The sequence below is a fragment of the Nelusetta ayraudi genome, unplaced genomic scaffold, assembly GCF_046127955.1.
Source record: "Nelusetta ayraudi isolate G7.1 ecotype Tasmania unplaced genomic scaffold, CSIRO-AGI_Nayr_v1 ptg000031l, whole genome shotgun sequence".
Classification (NCBI taxonomy): domain Eukaryota; kingdom Metazoa; phylum Chordata; class Actinopteri; order Tetraodontiformes; family Monacanthidae; genus Nelusetta; species Nelusetta ayraudi.
The window spans coordinates 6,446,991-6,460,000 of NW_027466081.1; the positions used below are offsets into that span (position 1 = coordinate 6,446,991).

At 46.0% G+C, this 13,010-nt stretch overlaps 2 protein-coding genes across 5 annotated transcripts in view; one reads left to right on the top strand and one right to left on the bottom strand.

The window, feature by feature from the left end:
- The window catches only part of klf5b (Kruppel like factor 5b), a 36,777-nt gene extending 27,259 nt beyond the window's left edge, over nt 1–9,518 (top strand). The window contains exons 3-6 of the mRNA XM_076031112.1: nt 4,235–5,014; nt 5,772–6,621; nt 6,699–6,758; nt 7,541–9,518. Of these exons, the coding sequence (XP_075887227.1) occupies nt 4,835–5,014; nt 5,772–6,621; nt 6,699–6,758; nt 7,541–7,722 (1,272 nt within the window). The 5' untranslated portion in view covers nt 4,235–4,834 and the 3' untranslated portion in view covers nt 7,723–9,518. The remainder of the gene's footprint in view (nt 1–4,234; nt 5,015–5,771; nt 6,622–6,698; nt 6,759–7,540) is intronic.
- Nucleotides 9,519–11,178: 1,660 nt separating this feature from the next.
- The window catches only part of klf12b (Kruppel like factor 12b), a 50,952-nt gene continuing 49,120 nt past the window's right edge, over nt 11,179–13,010 (bottom strand). For all 4 annotated transcript variants that reach the window (XM_076031113.1, XM_076031116.1, XM_076031114.1 and 1 more), the window contains exon 6: nt 11,179–13,010. This exon is cut by the window's right edge and continues 3,927 nt beyond it. The gene's annotated coding sequence lies outside the window, so the exon portion shown is untranslated.

The window sequence follows — 13,010 nt, forward strand, 5'->3', positions numbered from 1 at the left end:
AATTAATGATTAACTCCATAATCAATGGCCACGCTGGATTTCAGTGGAGGGGGGCGTTGCAGGCAAACCGGAGTCCACGTGCAGGAGCACAAAGCCGGCAGTGTTGTCCAGAGTGTTGGTTTACACATCCTGACAAAAACTGTCAGTGACTTTGTCACACTGTCCGAATCGGGCAGATTACAAGCAGGGTCAATTCTGTGGTGAAAAAAAAAACAAAAAAACAACAGAAACGGCCCCCGGCGCAGTGATAAAACTTCCAACGACAAGGAATTTGACTGTATCAGAGCGAGGGGGGGAATTAGCGGGGATCAGTGCGTCTTTGTTCGCTCCTCTCGGCGGCCACACAGTGATTTGAGAGCGGCGAGCGGAGGGGCTGCCACTGCGCCGCTGCCCTGTTAGTTAGAGTTTCAACTGGCAGATGAATTCTTTCAGCCTGGTTTCCCCCCAGCTGCCCCCCTCTCTCCCTCTCTCTCTCTCTCTCTCTCTCGCTCCCTCTCCCTCTCTTGAGAACAAGGAGGAGGTTGTCTGTCCAAGGGCACACCTGTAAGGTGCAGACCCTCGACAGGCTTTACCTCAGTGGCCTCTCCTGCTGTACTCAAAAGGCAATTATTCCCCCCGAGAAGATAGAGCACTGTCAACTTCAAACAGAGGACATTCTTTAAGCAGATTAGGGCCAAAATTATGTTTTATTATTTCGGCCCCGAGGAATGAATTGGAGTCTATTTGGTCCTCCTTTGTGGTGAAATCCAAGACAGTTTAAATGGCAGAGGTATGTTTGGAGTCGGAGGTAATACTCCGGTGTCTTTATGAAAGGGCAGCCGAGAGGATCAGATTAGGAGCCGAACAGCCGGAGTCTTTCAGTGCGGCGGCGCTATCATCCCCGTCTTCTTGTCCGTGCCTCCAGTGAGGTTAAATTAAATGGCAGTAATAAATGTTTTGGTCCTGCTGATGCGGTATGGCCGGCTATCAAACGGGGAGACACTGTGGAGAAACGGCACGGTGCGGGATCACAGGGAGGAACAAATGGAGGGCAGGAGAACAATGTCAGCACATTACCAACATTAGAAACGGACTTGTTTTCGGTTAAACCTCAATTATGGCGGCTGCTCCCGAAACAATTATATTGATGAATGCTTTCTAAGTTACTGTAATTAAATTATTCCGTTTAATTAACGAATTATATTGAATTCCTCCCCAGAGGACGGCATTAGCCTCATCTGCTGTTTTACAAACAAGAGTGCTCTAATGTTGTGTGCTGTATGGAAATGATCACTAATGCCTAATGAAACTGTGTCAGATCAGATAAATGTTGCGCCGAGTCAACAAGCCCCGCTTGTAACATGGCCAAACTTGAGAGAAAATAATAAAAGGCGGAAGAATGTATTGATTCGGTGTTTTTCTCTCTCAAGGGCAGCCTTTGTAAAGCTGACGTCTCATAAATTAGAATTCAGAGTGGCCCCTTCAAGGTTTTGAAGAGAGCGCAGGAAGTCGGAGAAAACATTTCAAAACAGGCTTTCGAAAATATTTCTTGTGCCAATGACATGCTGGGTTTTTAATTCACTTAATGTCACCACAAAAGGATATCTGTCAAATTAATGTGCGTAATAAAAAATACATTTAGACGGGGGGGGAAAAATAATAACAGTAAATGTAGGTTAGGTGTAAATTGGTTTCATACAAATGGAGCACATTATTTCGCCACCACATTACAGTGGAGCGCATTAAGAAGTGTTGCTTTGATGGTTCAGCAGTACATAACTGCAGTGTGTAAAGCCACGAGCCGGGTTTCTCTGTGGCTGACTACTGCCCTCTGGTGGTGATAGGGAATAACTCCTGGAAGACGTAAACACGGAGCTGCGTAATAAACCTTGTGTTCCTCCGCACCGTTTAATGGGTTTATAACACGGGGATGGAACAAAGGCCTGCATAAAAAAAAAAACGCGCACAGTGATGCAAATTTGAAAATGAAGGGGCAAAACGTTGAAAAAAAAAAAACTGAACCAACTTCCGCATAAAGTTATTTCACCCTTTCAAAATAAAGCAGAAAGACTGAGCTCACAGCCTCAATGTGCTCCAAGTGTTTATTGTCCTATCCCCACTTGGCTTGGCCATATTAGTCCACGAACGGAGAGGAGTGCGGTTGTGATGCTGTAAGCACATACCGCACATTCCCTCGCCCCCACTGTGCAGTTGTTGGGCATATTGTGAGGTTTTAATACTACGAGCGGTGCTGGTGCCGGTGCTGGTGGGGCTGTCGGAGGAGCCACAGCCAAGAATGACAGTTGCTCCTCTTGGAGCCGAGACGCCCGCGGATTTAGATTGCACTGGTAAAGGTCAGCACATGACGGGCAATCAGTCAGCTTCTAATTGGATGATCAGCAGGCATTTGAATATGTTTCAACTTTTTTTTTCTTTTTTTTTTTTTTATTGCTGCCACATCAATGAGAAAATGTTGAACATGTGAGCATTGTTGCCCTGTGCTGTGTGGCGCCCCTCAAGCAGAAATACAGATAACGCAGCAGGGCATTTTGAATGTGCTTCAGACTACTTTTCAGTAAATTTAGTATCTTTTTTTTTTGTTTGTTTGTTTGTTTTCAAAGGATTTTTAAATTGTATTTGAAACATTTGTTATTTAAATTTTATACAAAATGGTAATGACAATGAAAATTTCCTTTATGGGATCAATAAAGTCCTGTTGTCTTATTCACTCTTATTCTCTAGACGACATAAAAGAGGAAAGATTGGAACTGCTTGCTTTTCATATTGTGACGCAAATAAAATAAACCTCAGTGAGCAGTGAATTAACAATTTATATCTCTGTATTTTTGAGGAATCTCATTTTAAAAGCACTTTCATTTGCAACTGTCATTAGTTTTTGAATATTATTATTCTTACAGGACGTCCATAAGAAGAGTGCACGTCGACGGCAAAAATAAAATCTGTCATTTAAAAGTCCAAATAAAAGCAGGAACTATTACCTCCAGCAAGAAGGTGGAACACATACTCATGCTCTCCGGACACCTTCCTTTATACCTCCTAACAAGACATGTAAAAGGCATGTTCCGTCATGTCCACGGTGGATGTAGTTAAACCTCTTTAATAAAAGGACAGGAACCGCCTGAAGGAGAAACATGAATGGGAGTGGCTCTAAATGTCATATAAAAATCCTTACACGCATTTTTTTTTTTTTTTTTTTTACTTAAATCCACTCATATCATTGTGCTGCTGTTCCTTGTCTGCACCGGAGCCAAGAACACCAGACCATACCAGTGTTTCCAGTTCCAGCATGTCGCACTGACAGAATCGCTAACATGGGTTGACGCCTAATGCACCTGCATGCGTGTGTATATGAGTGTTTCTGTGTGTGTGTGTGTGTGTGTGTGTGTGTGTGTGTGTGTGTGTGTGTGTGTGTGTGTGTGTGTGTGTGCGTGACAGCCTCAGAGGTCGGCCTCGTTAATCTGAGGCATAAAGTTGTCAGTGTGGTCTCAAGAGGGCCTGCAGGTTGGATTAGCCATTAGTTTTGGTTGCCGAAGCCCGAATGTGAGGGATTCCTCTAAATTTAAAGGGCACATCCCACCAGTTTTAGTTCAGGGGGAGAGGTTGTGTAAAGAATAAATGGCCTCGATGTGGCGTTTCCGGTTGACCACGGGGCAAAACCAGAGGAAAAAAAACAGAATTCAGCCCTATTTCGTCTCGACTCCCCTTCTTGCATTTACTATTTCCTCGACAGGCAGGAGAGCTGAGAGCCGCCAACAGACCATGTGTCCGTGTCACATGATGCATTTGAGTGAAATGCTGAGCTATTTTGATGGAAACGTCCAGTGCCAGCTTCTGCGTGCGTGCAGGCTCCACTGCTGGCTCAGGAATGTTGGCATCAGGCGCGCAGCCCTGACTGACAGCTGCACTGCAGTGGCGTTTTTAACATGCCACACAGGAGCCAGGCGTGCTGGAGTGACTCTAAAGAGGAGGAGGGGGGGGGGGGCACTTTACGCTGCGAGGGGATGATGAGAAAATTGCACCTTGTGTAGTGGCAGGTGAGACACTATCAAAGAACCAGTAGGATTTAAGTTGATTTTTTTTTTTAAATTTATTTATTTTTTGTGTGTGTGTGTGTGTGTGTGTGTGTGTGTGTGTGTGTGTGTGTGTGTGTGTGTGTGTGTTTTGTAAAATCGCGTGCCAAGAAAGAGCCACTTTCTCGAGTCAATCACTTGTTCTTTTCAATCCCAATTTAAAGGTCATCTTGTTCAACGGGGTCCTGGGGAAGAGTGCTCCACTGTCCACTGGAAGTGCTCCCCTGCACTGTCACATCTGTGAACGAGCTGCTCCATCACCTTCCCCGACTGTAGCAGAGACAGAGGAGAGAGAGATAAGGGAGCTGGTTCCAGTCCATCCACCTGATCACCACCACGTCCGGCCACCAGCAGACGGATCCCCGGTCGCCTGCCTTGCCTGCCTGTCTTGCCTTTGCCTTCCTGCCCTGTTTATTTTGTGAATGCAGCTCCGCTCTGCCCCGCCCTGCGAGGCGCGCTGATTCCACGCAGTTGCGTAATTTGACAAGCCAGCGCAAAAAAAAAAAAAAAAAAAAAGAAGAAGAAGACAGGAGCAGGCGGAATGAGCGTTTGACAGCTGCCTTCTCTGCACTCCGGCCGAGAAAAAACACACACAGGAAGTAGGGGGGCAAAGAAAAAAGGTGCACCTATGCTTTGTTTACGTGGGAGAGATTCCGGATAGTTTGACAGAAGGCATCTCTCCCCTCTTCTTCTTCTTCGTCCTCTTCGTCCTCCTCCTCCTCCTCCTCCCCCTCCACCTCCTCCTTCTCGCCGTTCATGCGTCTATGGCCGCCGCCGTGAGGACCAATGTTTGGGCTGCTCCGGGGCAGGACGCGCCGTTCCACCGGAGAAGCGGAGCAACACCGACGGCCGACGGCCCGAGAGGTGAACAACATCAGGGACAAGTGCCGTCCCAAGCCAAGGATGCCGGCGCGGGAACTTCCTCCTATCGCGATTATCATTTGGTACGGAACTATTTTTCTTATCGTCCCTTATCGTGCAGCGTCGCGTCGCGATTTCACTCATTTCGAACGTATCAGGGTATTAATTGCAATGTGTCGCGTTTTAAAACTCGAGTCTGGGCCCCGTGCGTTTGTTTGCTATAAGGTCCGCCGTGTCCGCGCGGAACACGTGACCGAAATTCGCCCGTTCTTCTGATGCTGACGTTGACGGAATCACAAGCAAGCGGACGCGAAACGCGTTTTTTTTCCCCCCACAAAAAAATGAACACACACACACACACACACACACACACACACACACACACACGCAAAACGTGCGCGGTAGGCGATGCGTCGACGCCGCTTTTCGTTTGGACGCGTTCATTTAACAGTAACAGCAACAGTCCGAAGTGTGTGTGTGTGTGTGTGTGTGTGTGTGTGTGTGTGTGTGTGTGTGTGTGTGTGTGTGTGTGTGAGTGAGGTGGGGTGATGTGGCTACACAGCGGGGGCACCTCACATGCAATTGAGTGGCACTATTTTTTTCAGGCAGGAGGAGAAAATGTGTCTCCCTCTTCAGGTTTGGATTCATTTTAGTGAGAAAAACAGCAGACGAGCACTGTGGCGTTCAGGGTCTACGATGAAATCAGATGTGGATATGCAACTTTTTTTTTATTATTGCTTTTGTAGCATCCTTTCCACGTGTGGAAAGATTCAGCTTTGATACGGTAACTTCTGCTCCCGCAGAACTTTGCCGCTGTTAATCTCACTTAATCTCTTCCAGGCAAAGCCAGACATGGACGGCTACCTGCACCAACAGGAAGTAGCCAACCCCAAACAACCCCTGTTGCCGCAACCGCCCTTCGCAGAGGACTTTGCTCCCCCTTACAGCGTCAACATGAGCCTGCTGCTCCCCGACGTCTCGTACCTGCACCCGGGCCTCTGCAGGACTATGAGGGGCATCAAAAGAGAAGCGGCCCACAACCTGCTGCCGCACGGCACCTGTCAGGAGAACGGGGCGCCGCCGCTGGTGCTCCCGGACTACCCCGGTGGGTTTGGCGACGGCAACTTCCTGATCAAGCAGGAAGCGGTGGACTACCCGGAAGTCCCCCTGTTCCAGCTGCTGAACTCAGACCTGGAGCACCTAGTTCAGGGGCCTCAGCTGAACTCCGTCCCCGTCACCTGCCTGAGTCCTCCTGCGGGGAACCTGCACTGTTCTAAAGCCCCGGGGGGCCCTCAGGGCGACTGCTACCAGCTGACAGGCCGCCAGCAGAGGCCTCAGCACCTGCCGCCGTCGCCCCCACAGTCCACCGCCTCCAGTCCCGGCCGGGGGATAGAGCAGCTCTCCCACAACCTGTCCCCGCCCCCTTCCTACGAAGCCACCATCGCTTCCAAGTTGCATTTCCGCATCCACGATCTCACCGACCCAGGACAGACTTGCACTGCCGCTCGGGCCCAGGGCTCCACTGTCGGATTAGTCCAAGGCTCGGGCCGGCCGACCCTAACCCCGGTCCAGACGGCTGCGCACGTCGGCCCGCGGTCCCCGGTGTTGGCCCAGTCGGCCCCGTTTAAGAGCAGCAGAAAAAACAACCCTGATCTGGAGAGACGGCGGATTCACCACTGTGACGTTCCGGGTGAGTCACGGCTCTATTTTTAACGCTGGGGACGCAGGACGCAGCTGCGATATTTAATGAGCTGTCTTTTTCTCCAGGTTGCAGAAAAGTTTACACCAAGTCGTCCCACTTAAAAGCTCATCTACGGACCCACACAGGTAAAAAAAAAAAAAAAAAAAAAGAGAGAGAGAGAGAGAAAAAAAACCTGTCTAAATAAAATCAATGTCATCCTTATTCATATTGGGGTGAGAGTGGTGAGGACAGAAAAAGGTTTTGACAGGTAGATTCATTCCGCTGCTGACAGGCAGAGCCTGGTGTCTTGTTGCTGTCAAATCAGATGAAACCTGTCAAACCATTTGAAACCTAAATTTAGGGGCTGCAAAGAAAAAATAAAAACAGAACACGCTGTGATTTTAAACGACTCCTCAGAGGGCACATATATTATGGAGAAGTCCCCTTGTCGATGTTTTCTAATAAAACGCGTCTCAACTAAGAAAAAAAAAGTCCATATTTTGCATTTGCTGCTTGCTCCATTTCTCGGAGTGTGCGCGCAGTTCTGCAATCACCCCTTTGTGATGTCACAAAGAGCACTGATAGCTGGTGCTGGTTCAGCCCGGTGAGGGTCCCACAAAAAAAAACAAACGTTGGTCCCCTCATCAAACATGGGGAAGGTCGACTGTCCCAGCAGGAAGCTGAAACAGCAGGTGGCTGTTAACACAGGGCTAAATATGATGGATTTTTTTTTCTTTTTTTTTTTTTTGAAAATTCAGATTAACCGTGCAATCAGCAACGATCAGAAATGGATATAATACGAGACCGATAAAAATTAAAAGAAAAAACGTCATGAAAGGATGCTACACTATGCTACGCTACGCTAGCGATGCACCTGCTGCAGCCTCATTTGGCCTGTTTTTTCCCCTCTTTGTTTTTCTCGCTGAAGGAGAGAGGCCGTACGTGTGCTCCTGGGAGGGATGCGAGTGGCGCTTCGCCCGATCTGACGAGCTGACGCGCCATTTCAGGAAACACACGGGCGCCAAGCCGTTCCAGTGCTCCGTGTGCTGCCGTTGCTTCTCCCGCTCGGACCACCTGGCCCTGCACATGAAGCGACACCAGAGCTCGTAGCTGCCGGCTCGGCCAAGTCGCTCCCTGTCAGGCTTCCTTCCCACTACCACCCAGTGTGCACTACGATCTACTTAAGAGAATATCAAATCGGATGTTCTCCTCAGTCCCCCGGTGGCCGTGTTTGGAATAACATCGACCTTCCAGTAATTTTATCGTATATACTCAAAAACGATTTAACTCCACACCTACACTACAGGATTTGTTTTTTTAGTATGAAAATAATAATTTAAAACGTTTTTGCCAACACTTTTTCACTGTACAGCAAAATGCAAAATACTTTATATCAATTATGCACATTTAGTGAATTGACTTTAACAACTTAACGTCGCACTAGCTGCTGCCCAACACAGTAAGACACAAGTCATCAGTGCTCAGCAGGTCAGATGGCCGAGGCATCCATTCATAATGTGGTGAGGTAATATATTAAAGCTGTATGAAAGCATGTTTTGGGGTTTCCCCTTCCAAAAACTGGTCAAAGCTAGTCTTTGTTATTTGAGCCATGTGATGTCAGCTCGATGGTATCGCTGGCAGACTTCAGTCGCAACAGACTCAAATTAACTCATGAGACATCAATTCAATTACCAAGATATTATTTTTGTATAAATAGCATTTTATTAATTCAATTCCCCTTTTAATCTAACTTATTTTCCCGCCCGTGTTATGACAACTTCTCATTGGAGATTTGAGAGGCGCTGAGTTATTTTCTCCCTCATGGACGTTCAACGTGTTGAGGCTCGTCCATGCCGACTTTAAAAATTGTGTTTCAGAACTTGAGGGCATCTTCTTACGGCACCGGCGCATCATATTTACTGACGGTTTTTCTTCATAAGGGATTTCAAAGTGACGTTTGTAAGACGAGTTTCTTTCTCCTTTTTATTTATTTTTTTATTTTTTTCGCCTCCATGGACTGAGCAGCCGCCAGTCTGAACATCTGTGTAAGGTTTGGCTTTCTTTGACTACGATCCAGGTATTCAAAGACCTTTTGAAAGTGCCTTTAACTGCTTTTTTTCCCTCTCCTGTGGATGGATGAAAAACAAGGCTGCCCCTTTGGGACGATGTTCTTTTATCTGATGCTTTGCCGAAATTACTCTTTACAGCGCGCTTGAAGCTCCCTCAGTCCCCACCCCCACCACCACCCACCCCACCCCCCTCACTTTTTGTTGAAATAATTAACAACTTTCCTTGTAATCATTTTAAACAGATATTATTCCTAAAGCCTCTGTTTTTTTCTGTGTAATTTTTTTATCAACTCTTTTAAGATATGAAATCTTGATTTTTAAGGAATCACAGGCCTTTTATTTGTGTAATTGAATGAACAGCAGAACGCTTTGTTTTAATTTATTTTGTCAAGGTACGAGATCAAATTCAAATGGACTCAGCGAGGGGGGGTTTGTGCCGTCTACAGTCATCTGCCGTGGCAGAGCACTGCGACGTGCGCAGCGCATATGCAACCCGTGTGTGTTGAATGTAACCCTAAGTTTTGTTTTTTTTGATTTCTCTTTTTCAATTTGTACAAAATCAAAGTATTTTTCTACTTTACTTTTTCGAGCTTCCGTGTGCCATGCATGTGTCACCGCTCTCCGGTCACCGCGGGCGTTTCGGTTTTACAGGTTCAGTTGCAATCAATGAGGGTGGTTTGTTATATAAGGCTATGAGAATCTGTCTTTTCCTTACGTGCCAATAACATAAACTACAGAGCGGTTTCAAAGGCCCAGTGTGTAACATTTAAAGGGATCCATGAAATGGAACTAAAGAAAAATTGTGTTTTCAGTTAGATAAAATCATTTCAAAAATTATATGTGCTGTGTTTTCATTCACCAAGAAGCTTTTTATATTTCTATGATGGGCTGATCCACTATTAAGGAGGACGAGACACTCACACATCAGCCCAGAAGGTGCTTCTACTCAGGGGTTTTCTCATTTTATACTGGTTTAAGAAAAACACAGAACAAAACAAAAAAAGACTCCTAATCTTCTTTCTAACTATGAGATGCTGCTAAATACTGAGAAGTTAATGTTTTTTTTTCTGTAGATATTAAATCAAAGGTCGAAGTTCGAGCTGAGTCAAGGCACAGACCGCAGAGCTGCTAACAGGTGGAGACAAAGATGAATAATCATTTTTTCTGACACCAGCAGATTGTGCAAATACTTTGAATCCCGGTGACCCGAGCTGAACCCGCAAGCGCAGAGATTTCTATCTCAAGGTCGGCCCAGGGCCCACACCCTCCGTGCACTTGTTCCTATTTACAAGTCCGTGTCAGGCAGGCAGAACGAGATTTCTCTTTTTTAATTACTGGAAAGTATTCCTGACATGAGTCACCGCCGCGAGGTGCCAAGAGGAGCTTTTTACAGGCCGGAGACGTTGCCCGAGCTTGTCTGCGCTGCTGAGAGAGCCGCAATATCGCTCCGCTTTGGTTTTTTTCCGCCTCTTCCGACCGGACTCTTCTTGAGCGGCGCGGTCCGCGGGGTACGGCACCCCACCACCACCACCACCACCACCACCACCCACCCCTCCCTCAGAGTAATAAATCACCTGTATGATATATATACGCGGCGCGGCGGAATGCTTTGGGGAGCAGGAAGTGAAAGCCTGCTTTAGTAATTATCTTAATCCTTCGCAGGCTGACATAAACATCCATCCAGGGGCCGCTTGTGATCGAGCACCGTGCGCACAGGTCGCGCTGGGCGTTTTCCCTTGAATGAAAGCTGCTCGATAGGAGAATGATTGCGTGCCGTTTCGAAATGGATCAGGTCTAACCAGAGGAACCTCCCCGAGTTGAGAAAAAGAACACAAGGAGCCTTAGACTGCGCTGCAAATACGCAAAACGAGTTCCAGATATTTTGTTTTGGGATGAAATTTTATAATAAAAAAAAAAAAAAGGCCTATAACCATTACAGGTGAACTTAGTTTGACCTTCGAGGAGCTTATGAATGCAATTCACACGTCCAGCTGCATAAAACAACATGATGAACCGAAAAAAAAAAAAAATCCCAAACACAAACAGTATCTGATCCATGACTCAACCACTACATGTCCTGGTTCAAAGACAATTTCTACTTCTGCATCGTGCTGCTCGCATTCTGACATCAGAGACGACGATTGACGGAAAGGTCACATGACGGGTAGCTGATTTCTGTTGTGCTCTACCCAGCTTGTGCTTGAACAAACAGGTCAAGCTGAAGAAAAGCGAGAACTTTTTCACCATAATACAACTTTTCGTGAGTAATGTCGTTTTTTAACGTTGCATTTTGGGTTGGTTGTTTTTTTGGGGTGGCTCAGAAGTACTCAGTGTAAACTTAGCCGACTGTGCTGCAGTGGAGACGCCGCGCCTCCTGATGGCGTCAGGTTTCCGAGCGCCACAGAATGCTAGCCGCGCGCTCGGATGTCAAAGACTGTCACCGAGAGCGCATTCCATCCATCCCCGCGGCACACAACAGCAGCCCCACACGGCCGTCTTCCATACAAAATGCAACTTTATTAACCTTCATGCCTCCATTCATATTGATATACATGTATATGTTTGAACTTTTTTTCTTCTTTTTTTTTTTTTCTTTTAAATTTCACAGCTCCATCCATATGAAAAATACAGAGAAAAAGGCAAAAAACACTGACTGGATACTTAAACAACTCTTGGAGGGAAAAGAAAAAGGAAAAAATTGTAACAGAAACAAAAAATAAAGGACAACCGTTGTTGAAAATTTGGAAAAATATCAGCATTAAGAATTTTGCTTTTCTTCTATACATAGGTGGAATTCCGTGAGCAGAATCTCCCTTTTGAAGCGACGCTGAGCAATATCACAATTTTTTTTTTTTGTCCCCACGGTAAATTATGAAAAGATCTGAATATATTTACACTACACTCACTTTACATAAATACAGAAACAACAATTACTGTACGTAATATCAGCAAAAAACTGGAAACAAAGGCATTGGCTTCACTACTGAAAAATTCCAAAAAACCAGGAACTGAAATGTTACAATGAAACTCTTTTTTGTGTTTTTTTAAAAACAGAGAGGGAGAGAGAGAGAGAGAGAGAGAGAGAGAGAGAGAGAGAGAGAGAGAGAGAGAGAGAGAGAGCTTAGGATTCATGAACGGGGGCGTCGCCGCAGTCGGAGCCCCCCCCGGCCACGGGGCTTCCCCCCCCCCCTCCCCCCCGTAAGCACGACTCGTTATTGTCTTCCGCCGAGACACTTTTGCTGAATTCATCTGATGAAGTTGCAATGCGGAGAGAGAGACCGACCCCCCCCCCGGCTGGGCCTGACCTGGCTCAGCTCGGCTCGGCTCGGCTCAGCTCCCCTCAGAGGAAGTGGCTTATTGCAGGAAAAGTAATAACAACGGCAGCTATAAACAGCCCGTGAGAGTGTTGTGGGGAGGATGCTGCGCTTCACACGACTGCGTAAGGCTCGGTGTGAGAAAGGAAAGTGTAACGTTGGAGGTCCGCCCTTTGCATAATATCGTCTGTGCTTATTCGACTCTTTCTTTTTTTTGTATCATTTTGTTCTTTCCACAAATCGAAATGTGTCTAGTTTAGTCAGAAATTTTTGACAACACACGCGTTGAAGTCAGAACTAGCTGATATTACATGTTTTTGCAATGTGAGGCACTATTAATTATTATTATTGCATAACTTTGACCCTGGTTACCATTACAAAATTATGCTTAAAATGAGGGAGAGAAATACATTAACACACCCTGTGCTGTGGAGACGCCATCGAGTCAAGTCAAATTGAATTTTTAGCAAAAAGGAAAAAAGAAGAAGAAGAGAGAAAGGAAACAAAAACGTGTCTATATTAAGGCATGTAACGTCCAACACTGGCACATGTGTTTTTGATATGTGCTTGATCAATATAGATTCTCCAGGGTACAGCAAAGAGAGGGGGAGGAACGCAGGGAATGGAGTACCTTAAAACGGCTGCTTGTGTAGAAACTATTTGTTGTTCGTAGCAAACACCCCGGTTTCAGCCTCTAGGGGGCGAGAGGGGGAGAATAAAAAGCATTTCGATCGCGAAACAACCACAAACGAAAATGAAGGGAAAACCGTCATAGAACTTCACGTGTGAGCATTTACAGAATGAACACCTTTAGCCCCATTTCACTGTATATCAAATTAGATAAATTACAGTCTCTGAAAAAAGACTTTACATGTATAAACGTATTTTCCTGCACCTACTGATCAAAAGCCCTATTTTTCCAATGTATATACAGGCTGTAGAACTTTGTTATAAGTCTTTATCTTCACTATCACATATATTACAACATTTGTTTATTCTTCTCGTCCCCCAAAAG